The 26328-nt window shown below is 37.6% G+C and overlaps 1 protein-coding gene across 5 annotated transcripts; it reads left to right on the top strand.

Annotated features, from left to right (window-relative positions):
• The first annotated feature begins 2684 nt into the window (after positions 1-2684).
• On the top strand, positions 2685-25871 carry LOC308237105 (membrane cofactor protein-like). Of its 5 annotated transcripts, XM_080647596.1 has the most exons (11): positions 2853-2896; positions 3962-4019; positions 5174-5356; positions 5701-5809; positions 10640-10725; positions 13408-13605; positions 17946-18128; positions 20748-20795; positions 23835-23885; positions 24325-24360; positions 24852-25026. In XM_080647596.1, the coding sequence occupies exons 2-11, from the start codon at positions 4016-4018 to the stop codon at positions 24920-24922; spliced, it is 969 nt and encodes a 322-aa protein (XP_080503722.1). In that variant the 5' UTR covers positions 2853-2896; positions 3962-4015; the 3' UTR covers positions 24923-25026. The 5 variants fall into 5 exon arrangements, with proteins under 5 accessions (XP_080503723.1, XP_080503722.1, XP_080503721.1 ...); XM_080647597.1 differs by lacking the exon at positions 3962-4019 and having other exon boundaries at positions 2685-2896; positions 24852-25871; XM_080647595.1 differs by lacking the exon at positions 3962-4019 and having other exon boundaries at positions 2887-3062.
• The last annotated feature ends 457 nt before the right edge of the window (positions 25872-26328 follow it).

Below are 26328 nucleotides of genomic sequence, written 5' to 3' on the forward strand. Positions count from 1 at the left end.
ACAGAGCCAAATATCAACAGTACAACGATTGAAATTTCTTTTGAGAGCCATGTTTTTTAAACTTAAACTTCTTCTAATGCCACTTCTTCAAAATAGACTTGCCCAGGCCATGGTATTTTGTGGAATAGCCACACTCAAGGGGCCAAAGAGCCGCATTTGGCTCGCCAGCCGCAGTTTGCCGACCACGGCTTTTGGTAATACGGATAGTGTAACAATGTTGGTTCTCCCAATCTGGGAGGATGAAATATCTTTCCATTTCTTTGCATCTTCTCCAGTTTCTTCCAAAAATGTCTTATAGCACTGGTCAGGGCGACTCATGGGTTCTTCTCCTGTGAGGCCCTCAGGCTGAGGGGCAGGCATTAGCTGCACTCCATAGGTCAGCTCACGATACCCCATTTAGGAAAGTTTTCTGTGCAGACGCAGCTCATTCCTTTTATTTTTTCATTTATTTTATTTTATTTTATTGTTTAAAGTATTACATGTAGTAGTGCATATATCTCCTTTTTTTCCCCATTGACCTTCCCCTAGCCTCCCCTACCCCCTGTCGCATGCCCTCATCCCACCCCACCCCCCCCAGTGTCTTATGTCCATTGGTGTGCTTATATGCATGCATACAAGTCCTTTGGTTGATCTCTTTCCCCCCCTCCCCATCACTCCCCAGCCTTCCTGCTGTAATTTGACAGTCTGTTCGGTGCTTTACTGTCTCTGTCTTTTTGTTCATCAGGTTATAATGTTCTTTATTTTCCATAAATGAGTGAGATCATGTGGTATTTTTCTTTCATTAAAAAGAAAGAATTCTTACCATTTGCAGCAGCATGGATGGAACTGGAGAGCATTATGCTAAGTGAAATGAGCCAGGCAATGAAAGAAAAATACCGCAGCTCATTCCTTTTAGAGATAAATCCCACTTTGTTCCTGCTGGTGTCTAAAATTATTGTAAGCATCACCTTTCAGAAATTTCCCAGGATTTGGTACATCCTTGCCCCCGCCCAGTGGGGCTTGACGGGGAACCTGAGGCTGCGCCCCTTCCTGGTGCTGGGCTTGACAGGGGATCTCAGGCCATGTCCCCCACCTGGCAGGACTTGATGGAGGACCTCAAGGCACGCCCTCCGCCCCAGTCTGGGCTGGGGGGCCTCAGGCCATGCCCCCCATCCCGGCAGGGGTTGACAAGGGTGGGACTGGTGGGTCTGGATCTAGCCCAATGGGGGTGGGGGTGGCCAAGTCTGGGTCTCATGCGATTTTGAGGTGCATGTGGGTGGGCAGGGACTTGACTCTGGGTCCCATGGTGTGCCCCAGACTCTGACAGGAGGAAAGTTATCATATACATTTTACTAATTTTCTTTCATCTCTGACACTTCTATTATAGAGAAAGGGCAAATAGCAATATTAAATTATTTTCTCTAATTAATCCCCTTTTAATGTGCATGAATTTTGTGCACTGGGTCACTAGTATATATATAAAAAGCTAATATGCAAAGTGTCCCCTGAGGAGTTCAACCTGGAGAATGGGAATTCAATCGCTTGCTATGACATGCACTGACCACCAGGGGGCGGTGCAGAACAAAGGAAGGCCCTGGCCGGCTGCTGGCACCTGGGGAAGGAAGGCCTTGATCAGCCCTGATCTCTGGCCAGGCCTAGGGAGGCTACCAGTGCACAAATTTTGTGCACTGGGCCTCTAGTCTAATATAATAAGGTGGTTGTTTTATACCTCACCTTCACACTTAGTGTATTATACTCTCTTCCAGAATTTACATTGTCTTGTTCTGAAAGGAAGAGGAAATGCCATGATTTTGATGAACCAACAGTCTTCAGCACATCTCAGATGCAGCATGGTTTAATTACATATAAAGTGGTGTAATTCCAGAAAGTGCATTTGTGGTTTATATGGAGAGCTTCCATTTGCTCAGCATTCTCTCAGACCTGAATCCAATGCAACACAGGTTCTATCCCCAACATTTTATTAGCAAAACAGACGTTGTGTATACCTTGGATTTAATTTTTTTTTCTTTACTTGATTATATAGAAAACTAAAAAGCACAAAGAAAATAAAATATCCATAATCCTATCAACTATTAGTTCATTGTGGTGTTAACATAAGCAACATTCAAACCCATGACGAATCTTTGTGAGCTTATTTGAGCCAAACTGTCAACAATTGCCGGGAAGCCAAATCTCAACGGATTGAGACAATGCTCTGGAGAAGGGCCGTTTTGCACCATGTTTCATACATTACCCTCAAAAGAGGAGACTTAAGTGGGTTCCATGAAATCCATTGGCAATAGATTAGGGAGGCGGGAGAAAGCAAAGTGGGGAAACCTTTGGGATTGGATAAAAAGTAAAATGATAGACACACACTTCTTTTACTTAGGTGAGTGCAGGATAGTTAGTAAACTAACAGTGAAATCATCATCTTGGTGATTTTGAAATCTCGCAGGCTTCGATGGGACTCAGGAGCAGACCTTCAATCACAGAAACCTCAAGTGTTGTCCCTAATAATGCCTCATTAGTGCAAAATTTGAGCAAGGGCCTTGGCGCTTCTGACAGTCTGGAGGCCCCAGGACAAAAGTGGAGCCCTAAGGGGTGCTGGCCACCAGGCGGCCCATGGCTCTGGGTTGCTATTTTCAGGTCGATGCGCTTTATTCTTTTCTTCCGGAGTTCCAACAGCTCGTTTTCTTTCCATAGCTACCCACAGACCCGGGTCGGTTAGAACCCAGGAAGGGAAGAGCCGCTTTCCCTCCGCTCTGGTGCTAACTGCCCACACTGGCGCCGGCCCCGCCTTCCTACTCATTTGCTCGGCCCCGCCCAGCCCCGCACGCCGCGCAGGTCACGCCCACCTGCGGTTACTTACACTTTGTGAGTCTAGCGATTGTTGCGTCTGGCGTCCGCAGTCAAAAAGGTAAGTGCACGCTGCCCCTGAGGATTCCCGCTGACCTCCCGGAAAATGACCCGGTCTTGCGAGCCGCGCAGGGCACCTCCCCGTCCCCCCGAGAGTCCCCTTTCTTCTTGGTGCTTCGTGGGGATCACTTTGGTGACCCTAGTGCTCCAGTTACCCACATCCTTTGGTAGGAACCTGGAGAGGGTGTGCGCTTCGGAAACGAACTGGAGAAGGTTGGGGAGCGGGCTGAAGGGTGCCGAAGGCGGGGGTGGGGATGGGGGCGGGAGCGGGGGAACGGGCAGGAGGTTGTCTTGGTGGGTCAGGGTCAGGTTGGAGGCGCAGGGCTCGGACCCGGGTGGTGCGGAGTTGGGGTAGAAGGCTCAGCCACAGATCCTCGGGGTTGTGCTGTGGCGGGTCCAGGACGGGTGGGTTCCTGTAGTGGCAGCGATGAAAGTTGCTTGGTGGTCGGCACTGAGCTTTCCGGGATGCTGGGGCGCTACCGGTCTTTGCCGGGGACGAAGGGATATCTCCGGCAGAAGCGTGCAGGTGTTTGTGGACTGAGTCGCTCAGGATGGGGAGCCCTCACCTGTGCTGAAGATGAGGGCTTGCTCTCGAGTGCCCTGTGCGTGGGGATGTTGCTGGGGCCCGAGCTGGGCCCGTGAGGGGTGTTTGCGCTGCGTTTCCTGAGGGTGGTGATGCCTGGGTGAGGGGAGTGTTGGTGCCCCGCTGCGCTGGGCTGGGGGAGCCTTGGCTGCGTGTGACCTGTGTGCGCCTTGTGGAGAGCCGGGCGGGGAAGCTCACTGCTTGCTTTGTGTGGGGGCTGGGAGCGCACGTGGAGTCCTTGAGTGCGAGCAGCTCTGCGTCCTCGGATTTAGGATTGCGAAGGGCGCTCCGTGCTTTTTGTACATGAAGGTTACAGGCTCACTGTTGCCCCCAAATCGTATTGGTATGTTGCTCCCTCCCCCGTGCCGCCCATCTAGGGAAGATTCGGAAGCAACCTAAAAAACATTGGTAGCTAAACCTAGTGAGAAATGAGAATCGTAAGAAATGAACAATAAGCAATGGTAATATTGTTTTCCCATACAGCTCATCAACTAAAAGCGAAGGCCATCCACTGTTGAAGACGTTTTACTGAATCTAATGAGTTACGTTATATATAACCTTACTATACATTAAAAGCACTCTTGTATAAAAAAGACATATTAGGAATCCTCTTGATACGCTTTGAGTTACTGAGATTGCATAACACAAAGGTTACTTGCATAATGTAACCATGCTGTTGTGTGCGTGCTTTCTTGCTAGTTCCAGGAAACTCCAGAATGATCTTATTTGTCTGAGAACAGAATTACATAGACTTTCTAACTATTTGTTTTCCTGTTGTAAATGGGGATGTCTAGCTCAGGGTATTCCGTAAATGTTGATAGAACCGACCTCTCCGGGAATCCTCTTTTAAACTACGCTGTTAATGACTAGGGCTTCCGGGCTGCGTTTGTTTTGTCTAGGGCAGTTGTTTGAGGAGCACTCGGATACCCAGGTGAGCATCGTGGAAATGTTGAAAACGTTTTGTCAGGAGGTCCACGTTAGGGCATGGTGGAAATGGAATGTTGGACTGGGTAGATATAATTTCGGATTTTTAGAATATGATAGAAAAGAAGAGTAAAATTGGACGTGTTTGGAATACTCTTGACTGGTCTCGCCATCTGAAACGAGGCCAACCCAGGGTGTGAGAGAGGAGGAGGGATCAGAATAGGGCTATCTTCTTTTTTAAGATCCTTACGCGGATAGGAAAGACCCCTGCACGCTTTTAGCCCTTTGGGACTTTACTTGATGTGTCTCCATCACATTATTTTACATAATAGTTCTAACACACTTTTTAGATTTTCACGCCCACAGGTTAAAAAAAAGAAGAAGAAGCATTGCTGAAATAAAAAGGCAGAGGGAGAAAAATGACTTCTTGGAAGAGTTTTGAAATGAATTTCAAAAGAAAGGGGAATGATACATACCTACATAGTGTATCTTTAAGACCTAAAACATTGATATTTGTCTCCTAACTTTCCTGTTGAATAAAAATTCAGCTCATTCCCCAACAAACCAAAAGCGAATAGAATGCGATGGAAAGCCAGTGCAGCACGTGGCCCACCCCTAGGACACTTGGGGGAAAGCAGGGAACAAGTCTTTAAAATCTTGCCAAGGACCTTCCCATTTATTCTGTACTCCCCACCTGCTGCCACGCCACAGTCCCTGCCTGTCAAAGAGGTTAAATATTTCATGTTTATGCTCTTATTTCCTTACTTTTAGGTGGCTGTGGTAAACCACCACTGTACCAGTCTATGAAGTTAAAGGGTACCCCTAAACCTTCGTATTCACCTGGGGAGAAAATATATTATGAATGTAGACCAGGACATTATTCCAAATATTATGCCTTCGGCACCTTTTGTGAGAAAAATAACACGTGGTTCCCCCTTGATGATGCTTGTTACAGTAAGTAAACAGACCCGTCCTTTCGTTTTTTGTATGCATGTGTGCTTGCTCTTGTGTTGTTTTTTTCTTAACACATATTTGGATTCGTTTTCCACGATGGCAATGATGATTTTCTCATGGGAAACAAGGTTTTAGAGAGCAAGACAGGTGTTTAGGCTTCGACAAATCTCCCGGGAAGTTTTTTGCAGGCAGTTGTTTGGGTAAATGTGAATTTTATGTTTTCCCTTATAATAGTTAACTTAAGAAAATACTATTGCATGAATTGACAAGAGCAGTGTAGAATTATTTTTATTAAATCTGTTTTGAAATTTGTATAAAAAATGAATTTGCAAATTTTCTTTTAGGAAAAACATGTCCAAATCCTAAGATTCCTAATGGTGAAGTATATGAAGAATATGAATCACAAATAGGCTTTGAATTTGATAAAGACGCTTACTTTTATTGCAACTATGGGTAAGTTGCTCCTTAGAGAAAATAAGGTAAATGTTACTGATTCAAGATTGTTTTTCTTCTCTTCTTAAACATTCCCATAAAGTTGATTTCACCTGCTTTCTGTGTGACAAATTGCACTTGCAGCAAATCAACTCTCGGGCTTTTTATGGAGACTGAAAACATATGTACTTAATAGAAAGAAACAAATTAAAGGAAAGCCAAATTACATTACCCTTGCTATAGGTAACAATAAGCTTATTGTAAGCATCACAAATGTAGTAATCATGGTGACTTCATCCTTGACAACAGCATGCACCCTATTTACAAAAAAAACACAACCAAGTCTCAGAGTTGAAGGAGGGCTCACAGAAATGTTGTTCTCTAATTCTTTACATACTTTCTATCTGGTGGTTCTATACTTTATTGTGAGTGGGGTATTGAAGTCTATAACGATTATGGTAGAAATGGCTGTTATGTAGAAATGTGCATTTCTCCAGTTCTGTTGCTTCCTATAGTTCGATGATCTGTCATTAGGTGTCAATGTTTATAACCGTTTTATCTACTTGTTTTATGTACCTTTTATTAATAGTATTTAAGGTCCTTTGTCTCTTGTAAACTTCTTTGATTTTGAGTCTGTTTTACCTGATACTAGTACAGCCACTCCTGCTTTTTGGGGGGATACAATTTGCATGGAATATCTTTTTACATCCATCAACTGATTTTGTCTTTGGATCTCAAATGAGTGTCTTGTAGACAATATATAGTAGGACTATGTGTTCATTCTGCCAATTTCTTTCTTTTGATTAGAGCATTTGTCATTTAAATGTAAACTAGTGACAAGGAGGGACTTCTGCCTTTGTGGTATATGCTTTCTATATGCCTGGTAGCCTTTTTGGTTCATTTCCTGCATTATTGTCTGTCTTCTATGTTAGTTGTCTTTTTGTAATGAAATGTTTACATTTATTCCTCATTTCTTTTTGAGTATATTCTATTGCTATTTTTTGTGTGGTTACCATGGGGATTACATTTAAAATCCTAAAGTTTTATCAATCTAAATTGGAATTTATACCAGTTTAATACACAAAAACTTAACTCCTTTATAGCTTCATAGCCACCCCATTTGGTTGTTACTGTCTCAAAATTGCATCTTTATATATTCTTTTAAATGCATTATCTCTTAATTTATATACAAAACAAGATTTGGAGTTAAATAAAACAAAGTTACAGGCCCAGCTGGTGTGGCTCAATGGTTGAGTGTCGACCTATGAACCAAGAGGTCACAGGTTCGATTCCCAGTCAGGGCACATGCCCGGGTTGCAGGCTCGATTCTCTCTCATCATTGATGTCACTATCCTTTTCTCCTTCTCCCTTCCTCTCTGAAATCAATAAAAAAAAATATATTTTTAAAAGTTACAGTACCACTAGTTCTTACACTAATATTTTTTCTTTAAATGTATTATCTCTTAAATTGCGAAGAGAACAAAAATTATGATTACAAACTATTTTTTTATTACAAACTATTTTTAAAACAATACAAGCTTTTGTAATTGCCCATGTATTTACCTTTAGTGAGAAGTTTATTTCCCATATGGGTCCAAGTTACTTTCTAGTGCCCTTTTATATGACCTTGGAGGACTCCTTTGAAATTTTCTTATAGGGAAGTTCTAGTGGCCACAGGCTCCCTCAGCTTTTGTTTACCTGGGACTGTCTTAATTCCCCCTTCACTTTGAGGACAGTTTTGCTGGATAAAGTATTTTTGGTTTAGAGTTCTTTTTTTCTTTTAGCAGTTTTAGTGTATCTACCCACTGTCTTCTGGGTTCCAAATTTTCTGATCTGCTGATTATATTATTAAGGATCCCTTGTATGTCATGATTTATTCCCTCTTCCTAGTTCAAGATACTCTGTTTTTGGTTTTTGAGTGTTTGATTACAGTAGTCCTTATGTTTCATTGGGGGATTATTTCCAGCACACCTCCCTGCTGATACTAATTCAAGATCCTTGTATAAGAGGACATAGAATTTGCACTTAACCTATAGACATCCTCCTGTATATTTTAAATCACCTCTAGACTACTTATAATACCTAACACAATGTAAGGCTGTATAAATAGTTGTTACACTTTATTGTTTATGGAATGATGACAAGAAAAAGAAATCTGTACTTTTTCTTTTTAAGAATATTTTCAATTCCTGGTTGGTTAAATCCATAGATGCAAAACCTACAGATCTGGAGAGTCTACTGTATTGTGTCTTAGTGTAGGTCATTTTGAAATCATTTTACCTGGTGGTTATTGAGATCTTGGGTGTTTATATTCCTGTCTATTATCAAATCTGGGGAGTTGTGAGCCTTCATATTTCTTCATATATTCTTTGTGCCCATTTCTGTCTTCTCATGTTGGGATTATCACAATGTGCATGTTGGTCCACTTGATGGTATCCCACAGGTCCCTTAAGCTCTGTTAACTTTTCACTTTTTTTCTTTCTGTCCTTTAGACAATAATTTTTATTGTCCTAACTTCATATTCACTGATTCATTCTTTGGCCTGCTCAAATCTACCTTTAAAACCTCTAGTGAATTTTTCAAGGTATATTGTACTTTTGAACTCCAGAATTTCTTGTTGTTGTTTTTTTCTGTTTTTTATTAATCTGCTTATTGATATTTCAGTTTGTTCACACACCATTTTCTTAACCTTTCTTCATTTTCTTTTTTCATTTAGTTCTTTGAGCATCTTGTTATTCTGAAGTCTTTGTTTAGTAAATCTGCCATCACGCCCTTATCAGGGACAGTTTTTTGATTTTTTTATAATGGATCATACATACCTCTTTCTTGGCGTGCCTTACTATTTATTTTATTTTTTAGGAATACTGCATAATTGAACCTAATAATGTGGTAACTCTAGAAATCAGCTTCTTTACCTTCCTTAGACCTTGCTATTTTTTGGTATTGTTTCTGGATACTTTTATTGTAGTTTGGTGTCTCTGTGCTGAGATCAGCCCGAGATATAAACTGAAGGTCTTCTCAGGTTGTTTTTTGAGCCTTTCCCTGAGCACATGCACTCAATTTCTAATTTTCTATATATATATGCATTCTTTTTGAAGATCCTGGTTTTTAATGTCTACCTCCTGAGAGAGGAAAAGAAAAATATGTAGTGGAGAGAAAAGGGTGCAGGATTTTTAAATCCCCTTAAAGTCGTTTCAGCTGGGGAGGAAGGAGCTAGCTAGAGAACAATGGCCTCCCATCTCTTTGTCCACTTCTCTGTGGTCCGAAGCAGTAACCAGAACACAATTTTCTGATATTTGTAGGGCAGGGCCTTTTTGAGCTCCTGGCTATTGCAGGCTGCTTGAAGAATACATACACAGCTGCCTGCCACATTGTGGATGGTGGGGGATGTATAGCTGCTATTTTCCTAAGAGCTGAAATTTACTGAAATTATGTTTACTGGTTAGGGTCTTTCCCTGGAAGTTTCAAGCCATCAGTAGACCGCAGAGTTCAAAAATAGTTAAATCAAGCAGATTCTGCTATTGAAATTGTTGTCTAGTTGGAGTGACAAAGTCCTACTCTGCCATCTTCTCAGAATTTTCTCTTAAAACACTAAAATATGGAGAAAATGAGTGAATCTTCTGAAACTATGTACAAACCGTTCCACTATTTTTAACTTGATCAAGTAAAAATAATGGAACATCCATTTAATAGTTATATGCAGAACGACTGCTAAAGCATTTTGAGGGGTACCAACCATTTAAGACACAGATTTTTTTCTCAAAAATTGTGTCCTTATTGAGAAACACAATATATACAGAGGAATGTGACTGCAAAATAGTAAAGGAGAAGTAACAAATAGTTGTTCATGATTATTGCAGTGAGAATCCAGAAGGAAGAGAGTACTGTGAATTTAAATAATCAGAGATTTCATCAAGTAGTATGTCTGAGCTATTCCAAGAAACACATTCTGATTTAAAAAATACATGCATACCTCATTTTATTGTGCTTTGCTTTATTGCACTCTGCATATATTGTGTTTTTATCAGCATCCAGGCATAACACTCGGCTGGCAAGAGTCACAACTTGGCTGAAGGCTCAATGATGATTGGCTTTTTTTATTATTATTATTAAGCATAAAGCATTTTAAAATCAAACTATATACATTCTGTCTTTAGACATAATGCTATTGAACACTTAATATACTAGTTTATAGTATAAATATAACTTCATATGCACTGGTCAACCAAAAGTTTTGTATGATTCGAGTTCTTGTGATGTTCACTTGATTGTGGTGGTCTGGAACCAAACCCAAACCCATGATATCTCTGAGACATGCCTGTGTTAATAAGAACTAAAACTTACCTAGCACTCACTATGTGCCAGATGTTAACTCATCTAATACTCAGAACAACCCCATGATACATATACTATTACCTCCTCTTCATAAATGAGGAATGTGAAAAGGGAAACATGAAGGGACTTGCCCAAGGTCAAATAACAAGTCAGTGCTGGAGCTGGGACTCCAAGCTCCAGGGCCTTGTCTCTGGACTGAATTGTTGTGTGACTGAGCAGAATGGAAGGAGCAAAGCCATGGAAATTAATGTGTTATGCCAGGGAGAGCAAAGAGGCCAGCCTGCCAGGCATGACAGATTTATTTAGATATCTTTACTCTTGGTCAATGTGTGTGCAAATGCAAAAACTGTTTAATTCCAGATTTGTTTAGAACTTTCATGATAGTATGCCATTTAAGAAAATTCCCCCTCAACATACTGTAGTGCAGAAAACAACTATATGAAATGTTCCTCTTTATTATGTACATCTTGTTAACTGGTAAATAAAACAGTAACCTTTTTTTCCCCCTTCATTTAGTTATTACTTAAAAGGTGAACCAATTATAACTTGTAAACTTTCTGGAGACACAGTATATTGGGGCAGTGAAATCCCAACATGTGAAAGTAAGTAAATTTTTACTTTAGAATTTAGCAATTCTCAATATTTTCGGCCTGGGGACCCACTTATGCTGATTTTTTTTTTTAAGTAAAATATAGTTGACATACAATAGTATATTAGTTTCAACATAGTGATTCATTATTTATGTGCCTTACAATGTAATCACTATGATAAGTATAGTAACCATTTGTCACTATTCAAATGTATTACATTATTATTATACTAGAGGCCCGATGCATGAAATTTGTGCAAGAGTAGGCCTTCCCTCCCCCAGCTGCCAGCACCGGCTTCTCTCTGGCACCCGGGACCCGGGCTTCCCTCGCAGCCCCTGCTTTGTCTGGAAGGACATCCGGTCTAATTAGCATATTACACTTTTATTATTATAGATTCCCTGTGCTGTACATTACATCCTGGTGACTTGATTCATTTTTTAAAATATATTTTTATTGATTTCAGATAGAGGAAGGGAGGGAGAGAGAGAGAGAAACATCAGTGATGAAAGAGAATCACTGATCAGCTGCCTCCTGCATACCCCATACTGCGGACCAAGCCTGCAACCTGGGCATGTGCCCTGATCTGGAATTGAACCATTACTTCCTGGTTCATGGGTCAAAACTCAGCCTCTGAGCCACATTGGCCTGGCATTGATTTATTTTATAACTGGAAGTCTATACCTCTTATTCCCCTTCTCCTTATTTACCCATCCCCCCATCCCCCTTTACTCTGCAACCATCAGTTTGTTCTCTGTATCTGTGAGTCTATTCCTATTTGGTTTGTTTCTTTTAGATTCCACATGTAATTGAAATCATGTGGTATTTGCTTTCTCTTTCTGACTTATTTCATTTAGTATAATACCTTCTAAGTCCATCAATGTTATTGGCAAATGATAAGATTTCATTTGTTTTTTATGTCTGATAATATTCCATTGCATATGGATGTATATTTGTATATTATATGTGTATACATATATATCCTTATATATGTATATATAGATAGATATGTGCCTCACACCTTTTTAATCTATTCATCTATTGATGGACACTTAGGTTATTTCTAAACCTTGGCTATACTATCTAATAAAAGAGTAATATGCAAATTGACCATCACTCCAACACAAGATGGCCGCCCCCATGTGGACACAAGATGGCCACCACGAGATGGCCAGCAGGGGAGGGCAGTTGTGGGTGATCAGGCCTGCAGGGGGAGGACAGTTGTGGGTGACCAGGCCAGCAGGGGAGGGCAGTTGGGCGAGACCAGGCCTGCAAGGGAGGACAGTTGTAGGGGACCCAGGCCTGCAGGGGAGGGCAGTTAGGGGCAACCAGGCCAGCAGGGGAGGGCAGTTAGGGGCAACCAGGCCAGCAGGGGAGGGCAGTTGGGGGTGACCAGGCCTGCAGGGGAGGGCAGTTGGGGGTGACCAGGCTGGCATGGGAGGGCAGTTAGGGGTAATTGGGCCGGTAGGGAAGCAGTTAGGCATTGATCAGGCTGTCAGGGGAGTGGTTAGGGGGTGATCAGGCTGGCAGGCAAAAGCAGTTAGGGGCAATCAGGCAGGCAGGCAGGTGAGTGGTTGGGAGCCAGCAGTCCTGGATTGTGAGGGCCTAAACGGGCAGTCAGACATCCCTCAAGGAGTCCCAGATTGGAGAGGGTGCAGGCTGGGCTGAGGGACACCCTCCCACCCCCGTGCACGAATTTTGTGCACCGGGCCTCTAGTTATAAATAATGCTGCAATGAACCTAGGGGTGTATATATGCATATATCTTTTTGAATTAGTTTTTTTTTTTGTTTGTTTTCTTCTGATAAATGCCAACAAGTGGAATGGCTGGGTCAAATTATACTTATGTTTTTAATATTTTGAGGATCCTCACAACTGTTTCTGATAGTGGCTGCACCAATTTACAGACTTGCCAACAGTGTAAGAGGGCTCCCTTTTCTCCACATTCTTGTCCTTTATGTTTTTAATTAACAAAGATTCCAAAGAGCTTCACTTTATGTGGTTTAGGTCTATTGATATTTATTATATTGGAATGAAAACAAGTTTCTAAAATAATTATTCGTTAATATAAATTAAAAAAAATAGTAAAGTCAATGCATGTTAAAATATTTTTTATAAGATAATTTTAAAATGTCCGAAAACAAATAGTGAGAATGGTAGCATTGTTTTTCACTTTTATAAATCTCTTCAAAATCTGGCTTAAAGGAAGACACTTAGATTCAATTTGTTGTGAAATAACTCAATTTGTAGCTTCTGGAACATTTCACTGTACACATAAGGTTTAAAATGAAAAAAGAGACATATCTTAGTATAATTGTGAACCAATGACTTGGCAAATATTTATAAATTATAAAGCATTTCTTAATATCAGTGAATCTTTAATCGCATGAATATTTTCTCCTCAAATTTTCAGCAAATCTTATGATGACTAAAACAAAACTTAGCATAGCCTTATAGATAAATATCGGTATTTCATTTAGATATTTGAGAAAATCAGTTTTCTTTTGAAAGTTCATTTCTACATGGTTTGACTTTGGGGTAATAACATTTTCTCACAGAAACATTCTAAATGGGTATTAGATTCACCACTAGACTATAGAAATCATATGTTAATGAATTTATTGAATTTATTTTACTAAATGTTGTTTTAATCTTTCATTTTCCTCTCATTTCCTCTTTTTCTTTCTCTCTTTTGTAGAGATTTTGTGTGAAGAACCTGGAAAAATAGATAATGGAAAACGCACGAATAGCTGGAGGGTTGTATTTGAATTTAATGAAGTAGTGACTTATACTTGTGACCCTTCAAATGGACCTCAGGAGTATTCACTTGTTGGAGAGAGCAAGCTTACTTGTTCTGGGCCTAGCACATGGAGTAGTGACCCTCCTCAATGTAAAGGTAATGATATTTCCATTTATTTCCTTCTTCATTTGTAAATACAGTGGAAACACTTTGTAGATAGTCTTACCTATAAGTAAACAAAGAGTCGTATGTGCTTCTTCCTCCTGTTAAATTGACTTTTAATTTATCACAAATTGAAACAACTAATTCTTGTTGTAGGAGTCCCCACCTCCAACATGTTCTTGGCACTTCAGTTTATACAATGTGAACTACTGTGTACATGCTTGGAAGGACCAAAAACTTAACACGCACTGGCTTAAAAATAAGAAAATCCTTTTTATATTAAAATGTCTGAGATCTATCGCAATAGGTAATGGTGGAGTAAATTGTAAAAGACCGACTCTCTTACTGAAAACAATGATAAACTCTGTACACACATTTTTTAAAAATGGTGTTTAAGGCACTAGGGAGTAAATTCAAAACGAGGAAACAGAATAATAAAGCTAAAAATCAATGAAATTGAAAAGATAATAGTACAGAAAATTCAATGAAACTAACACCTGCTTCTTGGAGAAGATTGATAATATAGATATACCTACAGCTAGAATGACAAGTAAAAGGATATTTATTTATTATCAATATCAAGAATGAGCCCAGCTGGGGTGGCTCAGTGGTTGAACATTAACCCAGGAACCAAGAGGTCACCAGTTTGATTCTCAGTCAAGGCACATGCTTGGGTTGCAGGCTCAAATCCCAGTAGATGGCGTGCAGGAGGCAGCCAATCAATCATCAATGTTTCTATTTCTCTATCCCTTACCCTTCCTCTCTTCTCTAAAAATCAATAAAAACATTTTTTTTTTTAAAAAGAATGAGACAACACTGAATATCCTGTAAACGTAAGGAATAATGTATAATAAGTGAGTAATACAGAAAACATTATGCCTATAAATTTGACAACTTAAATGAAATTGACAAATTCCTGGAAAGACACAAATTACTGATGACCACTGATAGATGAATGGATAAAGAAAACGTGACACACACACACAAACAAATATACACATACAATGGAGTATTACTTAACAATAAACAGGAATGAAATCTTGCCATTGGAGACAACATGGGTGGACATAAAGGGTATTATATAAGTGAAATCAAAAAGAAAAGACAACTATATGGTTTTACTTATATGTGGAATCTAAAACAACAAAACAAATAGAAACAGAAACAGAGACAAATAGATACAGAAAACGGTCAATGGTTGTCAAAGGGGGAGGGGAGTGAATAGAGGAGTGGGTGAAAAGAAAATACTGAGTGCGATGAGGTTGACCTTGAATCTTCACCCAAAATTTCCAGTAAAACGCTTTTAAACATGGGACCATATTTTTTTTAAAAAAGGACTTTGTCACATCTAAACCCTGCTCTGCCACTTAGTTGGCTAAGTTTATTTCTCTAAGGCTCAGTTTTCTTATTAGTAGGATGGTAGTAGCCCAACAAAGTGGTCCTATAATTTAAAAAAAAAATTTTTTTTAAGACACAAAATACCAAAACTACTGAAAGATGTAGGTAACCCGTATAGTCCTATATTTATTAAAGAGAGTTAAAACTTTCCCTCAAGGAGAACTGCAGACCCAGATGGCCTACCTGGAGAATTCTACCAAACATTTTAGGAATAGACAATAGCACCTCTACACAAACTCTTCAAGAAATATAAGAGAAGGGAATACTTCTCAATAAGGACAACATTAGTGTGATACCAAAACCAGACAAAGACATTGCAAGAAAATTATACAATATCCTTAATATCAAACCAAAACTTCTAAACAAAATACTAACAAATCAAATCCTATCATATATAATACTAATAATGCATGATAACCTATTAAGATTTATCCCATAAATGCAAGGTTGATCCAAATTAAAAAATTAATCAGTGTAATTTATAATATCAAGAGACTGCAAAGAAGAAAACAACATATGATCATCTTATTAGATGCCCCCCAAAAGCAATTGACAGAACTCATCTTTTCATGATAAGACTTCTGAGCAAACTAGGAATCTCAACTGGATAAAAGGCATTTATAGAAACCTTAGAGCTTACATTAATTTTAATGGTAAAAACTAATTTATTTCCTCCCAAGGTGGGAACAAGGGAAGTATATTCACTCTCACCACTCTATTCAGCATCGTACTAGAGGTCCTACAACAAGGCAACAAAGAAATAGGCTATATGTATGAAAGGAAGCAATAAAATAGTCTCTAAACTTATGACATTGTCTGTGTAGACACTTCAAAGACTTTAGTCTTAGCTAGGTTTCGAAATAAAAGATCAAGCTGCAGAAATCAATTACATGTCTATATAATTCTAACAGCCAGTAGAAATGAAAATTTTAAAATTGCTGTTTAGAACATCTCCAAAGTACTTGCGCATAAATCTATCAATATATGTGAAAAGATTTGAATGCTAAAAACTTCTAAGCACTAATAAAAGAAATTAAGAAAGACCTTAATATATGAAGGGACATATGTTGGTCATTGATTGGAAGACTCAGCACAATAAAGACATTAATTCTCTGTTTTTGATGTATAAATTCGGCACAATCCTGATAAAAAGCCAAACAGAACTTTTTGTAAATTGATAAACTGATTCTAAAATTTATATGGAATGACAAAAGAACTAGAATAGTCAGAACCATTTTGAACGTAATTGAAGGATGCACTCTACCTGATATCAAGAGTCTATGTAAAGTAGACTATAAGGTATATAGCCATATAGGACAATGGAACAGAATAGTGAGTCCAGAATTAGACCCTTGCAAATATGTCCAGTTGAGTTTCATCTCAGATATGCAAACAAATTGGTGGTAAAATGATCCTCTTTTCAAAAATGGCACAGGCACAGTTTGGCTTCTATAAGGGAGAAAAAAAAAAAACCAGAACCTATGTAAGCACTATTCCCAAACATTTACTCAAAATGAGTCATAGACTTACACGTAAAACCTGAAACAGTAAGACTTTTACAAGAAAACTTGGGAAATATTTGGGACCTAGCCAAAGATTTCTTAAATACAGCCCATTAAGCATGATTCTTGTCAAAATTTTAACAAATTGGGTTAAAACCACTGGTCTGCAAAAGACAGAGAGAATGAAAACAAAGCAATAAATAGAAAATATTTGCAAAGCACACATCTGATAATGAACTTTTGTCTACAATATATAAAGAACTCTCAAAGCGCAATAAGAGAATACAATTTTTAAAATAGGCAAAAGATTTGAATATACCTATTTCACCAAACATGAAATACAAATGACAAAGTAAATGAAAATTTGTTCAATATCATTAGTAATTACAAAAATGTAATTAAAAAACCACAAAGAGATGCCACTAACCACCTTTTTAAATGTCTGACATAAAAACAAATCTAAGTTTTAACTTCAACTTTATCTCAGCCCTGTGTGTTTATGTAATGGTACAGGGGTCCTCAAACTTTTTAAACAGGGGGCCAGTTCACTGTCCCTCAGACCGTTGGAGGGCCGGACTATAGTTTAAAAAAAAACTATGAACAAATTCCTATGCGCACTGCGGGCCCGGGACGAGTCGGCTGCTAAGCAGGACAGGCAGCGGCACCCGGCGGGCCGCATGTGGCCCGCAGGCCGTAGTTTGAGGACGCCTGGTAGTTTTTTTATCTCTAGGTTTCAGTCTAAAATGTTTGGAAAACATGGCCCTAATTCCATTGGCATCCCAGTTCATATGTGTTGTTGCCACCTGAGAACATTTTCTTTGCATATCTTTGCATGGCTAGCTTCTTTTCAACTTTTAAATTTCAGCTCAACTATTTTCTTTTCACGAAAATCTTTCCAGCCTTTTTAAACAGACATGGTATCAATATCAGCGTTAGCATGAAGTTTTTTAAAAATCTTTAGAGCTAACGAGTATCAGAAGTGCCATTTGAACTTACCCAGAATTTGTACCTGGCAGATTTTCTAAAAATTTGCAGTAGAAAAAAATGTATGAAACAAAAAATATCTATAATGACTGTTTGTTCTAGGTGGAAAAAGTTAGATTTTTAAAATATTTTTTATTTATTTTAGAGGGGGTGGGAGGAGAGAGACAGAAAGAAACGTCAATCAGCTGCCTCCGGTCGTACTCTGACCAGGAATAGAACCTGGGTATGTGCCCTGACCAGAATCACGCCAGAGACCTTTTGGTGCATAGGACAATGTTCAACCAACTTAGCCACACTGGCCAGGGCACATTAAAAAAAGTATTTTTTTAAAAATTAGCATCTTGTCTTTCATTCCTTCTCTTTCCATTGGAAATGTCTACTTTGCACTATCTTTTCTGGCACTGGGTTAAAGCAACTTTCTATTAATTCTGAAATTTCTCTACTTCTTAGTGGTACAGTGTGAACCGCCAGTACTCAAATATGGAAAACCATTGTCAGAAATGAAAGAAAAATTTTTCTACAAAGATGAGGTTGCATTTGAATGCCTGAAGGGTTTCTACCTTAATGGCAGCAACCCAGTGTTCTGTGGTGGAAACAGTACTTGGGAGCCTGCGATGCCCACATGTATTAAAGGTACACATTATATCTCTTCTTTCTTTTTGAAGGTTTTGTTTTTTGTGTTATTAAATATCAGTGATACACAGTAACTGAAAAGAAGCAATTTTAGTAATTAACTATCTTGTATTCATATCCATGACAGATGTATGACATAAAGTTCGTATAGACTTTTGCTGTTGTGATTTTGTATGTGTTCTTAGGGTTCTTAGCACATTCTGTACATCACATAGATAATGTTTGTATTTTTATGTATAAAAATGTTTAGTAACCATTTTTTCAGGATAAATTGAATGAATCATGGGAATTTTTACCTAAATAAGAATGGAAGTCATTATTTATATAAATGAAAAGTGATAATTTTCAATTGATTGATCCTATATTGTTTTTCAATGTCAAAGCCTATTTTAAGTCATATTTACTAACATCATATTTTATAAAAATAATTTGAATTCATGTTATTAACACTCATCACTTTTAGTAATAAAAGGAGGAAGAACATATTAATAGCCATTTTGATTGTTATTTTTACTGATTCTAAAATTATTTGCCATAGTCCACAGATATAAACAGGTATGTATACTTGGGCAAGTTATTTAAACTTCAAATGTATTTGCTTACATGTAAAATGACTTAATGCCTCCCTAACTGGGTGATAATACAGCTTCAATTGGTTGCACTTAAACCACTTAGCATAATGCCTGGCATTTGGTAGCCTCTTAAAGGAAGCTCATACATGACTTAATATTAGTGAAGAGGAAAATCTGTGGCGTTTGTTTTCTAACATGTATGCTTTTTGTGTCACCAATTTTGCTATTTTAAATATATTTTTATTGATTTCAGAGAGGAAGGGAGAGAGAGAATCACTGATCGGCTGCCTCTGCATGCTCTACACTGGGGACCACGCCCGCAACCCGGGCATGTGCCCTGACCGGGAATCGAACCGTGACCTCCTCGTTCATAGGTCGATGTTCAACCACTGAACCACCTCAGCTGGGCTAACTTTGCCATTTTAATTCATTTGCCACATTTAAAGGTATCTTCCTGGTCCAGGACTGTGTGTTATTCCCAGACTGCAAGTTCTTTTTATACAGTACAATTTGAACTGGGAAATTTCTGCTATCTCTAGAACAAGACTGGTGTTTATACTACTTCATACAATTCTTTTTCTCTTTACTGGGCATTTCTTTGATAACAGAAACAAAATTTCATACCAACTTAAAGGCAGGAAAAGTCATTTTGAAATGAAATGGAGGACTTGTTGCATGGAATACTCATCAACCACTCAGCCTAAGACTTGAGAGATTATTTTCATTCGGTGGAAGGAGTTGTCTTCCTGATTTCAGTGCTGCTATCTCTGGTTTCTCTTTGATTTCAGGAAAAGCAAGAGACAAGAGGAATAGTGGGAAGAGCATTAGTCTGGGCTGACCTTACACAAGGCCCTAATTTGGTTCCACTTACTCATGGAACATAATTTCTGTGGGCTTTAATTTCCTATTGTTTAAAAAGGGTGTTGAACACAAATCTCAATCATTGGCTTCTAATTTGCTTATCTTCTGTTGTCCTAAGACTTTAAAGAATTGAGGGGAATTATACATGCTAACATGGTAATTTGAACACCTTTTTATAATATACCTGGCAACTGGTTAGCCTCCTTGAGTTTCTTAGTTGAGGGCTGTGAGGTTGGGGGGTGGGGAAGAGATGGTTTTGGTGTGGATTGATATATAAGATTGCATGTGAAGTTTATACTCATTGACCCATCCATGTTTACCTGCATGGTCCTAGTGGGTATATGTACTGTGAGATACTGTGTCTGTTGATATGCTCTTTTGAAAGAGTTGACGATGATAACTAATAAAGGATTTATAAAACATATAGTTTGTTTGAAAGAAGAGGAGAGGATTGAGGTGAGGAAAAGCGTATGAAAAGAAAAATGACTAGGATCTTTTTTTAGAAATCATAACTCCTCATGGTATTATTAATCAATTTTTATTAGAGAAAATTATAAAAAAGGACCAATAGCAACATATAATGGTGATAAAGTAGATCTGATTGTGCTATGAAAAAAATGTTCAAGAAATATTAAGCAGAAGAAAAAGGCATATAAATTATTTGGTTTGATACTACTTACATTATATATTTTAAATATGTATGTTTACTCTGAACACAATATTTTTGTGATTTGTTTTTAGTTAACTTCTAAGGTTTTCATTATAAAATATAAAATAGTAGTGAACTTTTTTAATGTATGCACCTGTGTAAATATATTTAGATCATAGAAATAGAAACCCATAGTATGGAAAGTATGCATATTTTTAACTTTGAGGAATAATTAATCTTTCGAAAATAAAATCAGCCCTGGGTGGTTTTGCTCAGTGGTCAGAGCGTCAGCCCTGGGATTGAAGGGTCGTGGGTTCAATTCCCAGTCAAGAGCACCTACCTTGGTTACAGGTTCCTTAGCCCTGATAGGGGCGTGTGCAGGAGGCAACCAATCCATGTTTCTCTCCCCCCCTCCCCCTCATTCCCTTTCACTCTCTCTGGAAATCAACGGAAAAAATATCCCCAGGTGAGAATTTAAAAAATCAAATCCATATTTTTATTGATAACTGATGAATGGAATAATATTTATTTTTCCAGGTTTCAAGCCTACTCATCCAACCAAACCTCCAGTTTCAAGATATCCAGGTTCAGTAACTCTTTATCCTACTTCTATTGTTAAGAACTTTGTATGCTGATCATGAAAAGTATTATCTTCTTTTAATTTGCATTTCTTTAATTATTAATGAGGCTGAACCTTTTTTATCTATATTTATTCATGGCCTTTGCTCAGTTTTCTGTTCGGTTTCTAAAATGTTTTTTTGTTGTTGTTGTTGTTGATTGTGAGAGCTCATTACAAATTAAAGACCTTTTAATATATAGTGAATATTTTTCCAGGTTTTTTTAACCTTAATTTTACTAGTTCGTTTTCTTTTAAGGTTTTTATACTATACTATTGGATATAGATTCCTTTTTATATCTTTTGTTACACGAGTAATATACAAATGTATTTTGTATATTTTCAAACATTACAAAAGGATACAGAGCAAAAAAATTAGTTCCTCTCTCGAGTTCATTGTCTCTAGTTCATTGTTCATTGTCATTGTTAGTAATTTAGGTATATTTTTTTTCATTTCTGATGTATAAGGATACATCATATCCTTATATGATGTTATTGGGCATTTTTTTTTCTTAACCAGAAATAGAATCACATTGTTCATATTTTTCTAAAACTCCCACATTTTAAACTTACTATCTTAGATTGGGATTGTATTTAGATTTATTCCCACCGTTTTTTAATGACAACTTTTATACCATATTTTAAATAACTATTCTCCTAGCCGAAACCGGTTTGGCTCAGTGGATAGAGCATCGGCCTGAGGACTCAAGGGTCCCGGGTTCGATTCCGGTCAAGGGCATGTACCTTGGTTGCGGGCACATCCCCAGTGGGAGGTGTGCAGGAGGCAGCTGATCGATGTTTCTCTCTCATCGATGTTTCTAGCTCTCTATCCCTCTCCCTTCCTCTCTGTAAAATATCAATGAAATATATATTTATAAATAAATAAATAAATAACTATTCTCCTATAATAGTCTGTTATATGTGCAGAAGTTTTATATTAATAGGCAGTTGAATGTATTGATCTTTTCCCTAATGGCTGTGTTGCCTTTCTTATAAAAGCTTTAAGTCTTCAAATTATATAAGCATTTTAACCATGTATCTGATTGCATTCTTTGCATTTAAATCATTGGTATATCTGAAATTCATTATGGAATGTGGAATTAGATTATGTTCTCCACTCTACCCACCTTAAGTCAGTGGCTAAGTATCACCATCTATGGAATAAATTGTCTTCTCTCCAACTGTTTTATCATGCACTAAACTCATAGGTGTTCTAGCCTCCTTACTGTTCCCTTAACTCTGTCTATTCCTGTACTAACATCAACTTGTTTCTTTTAATGTAGTACTATAATATGGTTTAATATCTGGCAGAACACCGCCTGTTTAGAAGTGTGCAGGCTACTGTTATGTTGATTTTTTCCAGGTCAACTTTTTTCTTTTACCATTTCAGCCATTCTAATTGTACAATTCAGTGGGATTAAATACATTCACATTGTTGGGCAACCATCACTACTATCTCCCAAATTTTTCATCTTTCCAAACTAAAACTTTAGACCCATTAAATAGTAACTCTCCATTCATATCCCTCCTCCCTGCCCAGTAACTTCTAATTTCTGTCTCTATGAATTTGACATGCTAGGTAACTCCTAAGTGGAATTTTACATTTGTCCTTTCTATATCACTTATTTCATAGGGCATAACGTTTTCAAGTTCATCCATCTGAGAGTAGCATATATCTATCTGAACTTTATTTTGTGGCTGAAAATGTTACATTGTTTATATATACCATATTTTGTTTACCCATTCATCTGTTAATGGATACTTGGGCTGTTTCTACCTTCTCGCTATTCTGAGTATTCTTTCCTAAATATTGGCATTCAAGTATCTGCGTGAGTCCCTGTTTTCAATTTTGAGGACATGGCCGGCTAGGAGTAGAATTGCTGGGTTTTATGGTAATTCATTTTACGGAACCGTACTTCCACAGAAGCTGCACCATTTTACATCCCCCACCAGCAATGCACAAAGGTTCTAATGTCTCTACCTCCTTGCCAACACATGTTCTTTTCTGTGTTTTGATAATAGCCATCCTAATACCTGGTAGGTAAGGTATGTGTAGTATCTCATTGAGGATTTCGTTTGCATTTCCCCCTTGATTAGTGATGTGTAGACATCTTTTTGTGCACTTATTCCCTATTTGTATCTATTCTGTAGAGAAATGTCATTCAAGTCCTTTGCTCATTTTTGAATTGGGATTTTTGTTATTGATATTTAGGAGTTCATTATGTATTTTGGAAATTAATCCCTTCTCAAGTATATGATTTGAAGATGTTTTCTTCCATTCTGTGGATTGCCTTTTCACTATTGATAGTGTTTTTTGATGCACAAAAGTTTTTAATTTTGATGATACCCAGTTTATTTATTTGTTGCCTATGCTTTTGGGCCACATCCAAGAACTCATTTTAGTGTATATAAATGCAACTGATTTTTGCATGTTGATTTTATAACCTACAATTTTGCCAAATTCATTTATTAGTTTTATCAGCTTGTAATTTTTAGAGTTTTTTACATAAAAGATCATGTCATCTATAAAGAGATGACACGATAATTTTTTAACTACTCTGATCCAAACTTCCAATATTATGTTGAGTAGTAGTGGCAAATGTGGGCATTCTATCTTATTCTAGATCTTACGGAGAAAACTGTTAGCATCATAGTCAATGGTGAAATACTAACTATGGGTGTGTTTTTTTTAAAAACAAATGGCCTTTATTATATTAAAGAATGTTTCTATTCCAAATCAACTTCTAAATTTTAGATAGAATCATATTTCATTCAAGGCAAATTTGAGAATACAATAATGGTAAATTTGCTTGCTATTCCACACAGTATTGTCACAGGAAATGTCTGCTGACATTTAGTATAAACTTAAGAGTATTTTAGAATTCTATCTTTAATGAAAAACAACAATTTATAAGGAAATTATAAGTACTTTTATACAAATGCAAAAAAAATCAATGAAGTTATAGATCTTTAAGCTTTATTTAGTCTTTCCTTTTTTTTTTTTCTAGGATATCCCAAGCCTCTTGAATCACCGCCAATTGAAGAGATTTTTGAAATAGGTATTTATTAATAATTCTTTATCATGAGACCTTAGAGTCCTACATAAATATATTATGTTCCAATTATTTCAGGTTAGGGAAAAAATGTCAAAAATGATTAGTAATAATTGACATTTATAGCAATAGTATGTGCAGACACATGTACATAATTTTCTCTAATCTTGTGAATTCTAGTCCTATTAACCTTTACTAAATAACCTGGTGTGGTAACTATAGCACAAAACAATGACAAGTGAGGTTCCTATTAAGAGTTTCACAAGACACATCCTATAGCTGGAATCTATTAGAAGTATTCTGTAATCAAAATGATTTGAATGTACTAGTAGTCATGCTAAAACTAGAATGACTTTTTAGATGATCAGATCAAAAGTAAAATGCAACTCCTACCTGGGACCCATACATGCTCAATATCTTTAAACTACTTTTCATTTCTTCTCAGATCCAGGAATCATTGCTCTAATTATTCTTACTATACGTAAGTATCTTGAACTTGAATACCACTTAAATCATTACTGTGAAGAAGTGCATTCTTTACTAATGACTTTCTAGTTTCTCTAATGTTTATAGCTTGAAATTAAGCAAACCAGTGTAGGAAAAAACTGACCACTCATATGATATGCATCTTTTGCTGGCGACTGTACATTCATTTATATTCTATATGTCCATTTAATAACCCTAAGTAATTATTTTTCAAAGATAGTTATATGACTTTTAATCTCAAGTGTTCTTCAGGTAATTTTCTAAACTAAACAGGACACTTTTCTGACTTACTGTGGACTATTTAAATGATTCCAGGGAATTGTATTTAGATAGGGAAGAGTCCAGATGGAATATGAATGTAAATGCGCTTAATGATAATATTTCTGACCACTGAAATGTAGCCGACAGTAATTTCTTTTGCTAGAATTTGAATCTTAGAAATTATTTTTGCGAGTTACATGTCATTTGTTTTCTGGTTTCTTACAGTTGTTGGCATTGCAGTAATTTGCACCTGTGTGTACAAATGTCTTCGCAGAGGAACAAAAGGAGTAAATTAAACATGTTTCTTCTAATTTATTGGTCCTCACTCTTGAAATACTTTTGTGTCACTTTTGTTTTTAAAATGTGCTATAGTGTACCATCCAAATTACATTTCTTGACTAAAATTATTTTCAGCTGTTTTTAATATCACTGCAACAAAAGTAATCAGTGCAGAATTGCTTGAGGTATTATAGCTGTTAAGAATTTTTTTTTTAAGATTTTAAGTTTAGGTTCCGCAGCAAATCATGGACCATGATGAGCCTTTTCCGACTCTAGGTATACCCTATTTTCTAAAGTGAGTAGTGGCCAAGATTAAATTTAAAATAGTTCACTGCTCTACCATGCAGCAGTGAACTATTTTAAATTTAATCTTCCATATGTGGAATCTAAAGAACAAAATATATCCACAGACATAGAAGCATTGCCCTAGCCCAGTGGTCGGCAAACTCATTAGTCAACAGAGCCAATTATCAACAGAACGACGATTGAAATTTCTTTTGAGAGCCAAACTTTTTAAACTTCTTCTAACGCCACTTCTTCAAAATAGACTCACCCAGGCCGTGGTATTTTGTGAAAGAGCCGCATGTAGCTCGCGAGCCGCAGTTTGCTGACCACGGCCCTAACCAGTTTGACTCAGTAGGTAAAGCTTCAGCCCGCAGACTGAAGGGTATGCACCTTGGTTGCAGGTTCCCCAGCCCTGGTCCGGTACGTGCAGGAGGCAACCAATGGATGTCTCTCTCCTTCCCACTCTTCCCAAAAATATCAAGTGAGGATTAACAACAAAGACATAGAACAGACTGTTGAATCTCAGTGGGAAGGCAGGGTTGGGTGAGAAGAGATTAACCAAAGGATTTGTGTGCCTAGCCCGTGGACACAGACAGTAGTGTGGTGAAAGCTGGGGAGGTGTCAATGGGAAAAAGAACAAAGGGGACATCTGTAATACTTTCAACAATAAACAATTTTATCAAAAAATACCTAGAAATAAGTTTAACCAAGGAGTTTTGTACTCAAAAAAATTTTAAGACCCTCAAGAGAGAAATTGAAAATGGTACAAATAAATGAAGCATATACCATGCTTATGGATAGAAAGAATAAACATTTTTTAAATGTCCATAATACCAAAAGCAATGTATTGATTCAATGCAATCCCTATCAAAATACCAATGGTAGCCGAAACCGGTTTGGCTCAGTGGATAGAGCGTCAGCCTGTGGACTGAAGGGTCCCGGGTTCGATTCCGGTCAAGGGCATGTACCTTGGTTGCGGGCACATCCCCAGTGGGGGGTGTGCAGGAGGCAGCTGATCGATGTTACTCTCTCATCGATGTTTCTAGCTCTCTATCCCTCTCCCTTCCTCTCTGTAAAATATCAATAAAATATATTTAAAAAAAAAAAAAAAAAAAAAAAAAAAAAAAAAAAAAAAACA

The sequence above is a fragment of the Plecotus auritus genome, assembly GCF_963455305.1.
Source record: "Plecotus auritus genome assembly, chromosome: 12".
Classification (NCBI taxonomy): Eukaryota; Metazoa; Chordata; class Mammalia; order Chiroptera; family Vespertilionidae; genus Plecotus; species Plecotus auritus.